Raw genomic sequence first — 799 nt, forward strand, 5'->3', positions numbered from 1 at the left:
GGGGATGTGGGGGACAGGGGACCCTCCTCCCGTAGAGTGGGAGGCTTGGGCAGGATGCATGGGGGGCGCTTGGCCAGTGGTGGCTTCTCTGCCACGGGTGGCTTCACCTTCCTCTCTGGCCCTGGGAAGGGGCCACGCATAGACTCCTCTGCATGCTCTGGGCTGTTGACATTGTCCTCTGTCTCTGAGCGGCTGATGGAGCGGAGGCGGACAGAACGCAGGTCGGACTGCGTCACCACTGGCATGATGGGTGTGATGGGGCTAGTCTTCTGCGCCATCTTGCTGCCGAAGGTGGAGTCAGAGTGGTGCCGGCTGACCTTTGTCTTCCCCTTCAGGGAGATCTTCAGCCCCGAGAGGTCGAGGTGGGCAGGTGGAGTCAGCGGGAGGTCGAAGGACAGCCTGGCCTTGGGGCTTCTCTCCATGGGGGATGTGGGGGGCAGCGAGGACTTCCTCTCGGGGACCAGCGGCCTCACCCGCACCTGGTGCGGGGAGTGCCCAGGGAGGGCGGAGGTGGGGACGGTGGGGGTTGGGGTCTCCGACTGGCTGGAGTACCCACTGGATGGGGACATCAGCCCTGTGGGCCTTCCCGGAGAGAAGGTCTTGACATCTGCCTCAGCAGAGAGCTGGGAGGGTGTTGTGGCCCTGGAAACTGAAGGGGACACGAGGGACTCGGAGCTGCCCCGTGCCTTGGCACACTCGATGGCTGTGGTCCCCGTGGTTGTGCTCGAGCCGGAGAGGGACTGGTAGGGATCACTGCCAGCCTTCCAGTCTGCGAGATGCCACTGGTGGGGGACATCTG

The 799-nt window shown here is 64.8% G+C and overlaps 1 protein-coding gene across 1 annotated transcript in view; it reads right to left on the reverse strand.

The window, feature by feature from the left end:
- The window catches only part of NHSL2 (NHS-like 2), a gene marked incomplete at its 5' end in the record, with an annotated part of 2,415 nt that extends 1,619 nt beyond the window's left edge, over window positions 1–796 (reverse strand). Inside the window, one exon of the mRNA XM_009072388.1 lies at window positions 2–796. Within this exon, the coding sequence (XP_009070636.1) occupies window positions 2–796 (795 nt within the window). The remainder of the gene's footprint in view (window position 1) is intronic.
- Between the last annotated feature and the right edge of the window lie 3 nt (window positions 797–799).

Source organism: Acanthisitta chloris, unplaced genomic scaffold (genome assembly GCF_000695815.1).
Source record: "Acanthisitta chloris isolate BGI_N310 unplaced genomic scaffold, ASM69581v1 scaffold33853, whole genome shotgun sequence".
NCBI lineage: Eukaryota > Metazoa > Chordata > Aves > Passeriformes > Acanthisittidae > Acanthisitta > Acanthisitta chloris.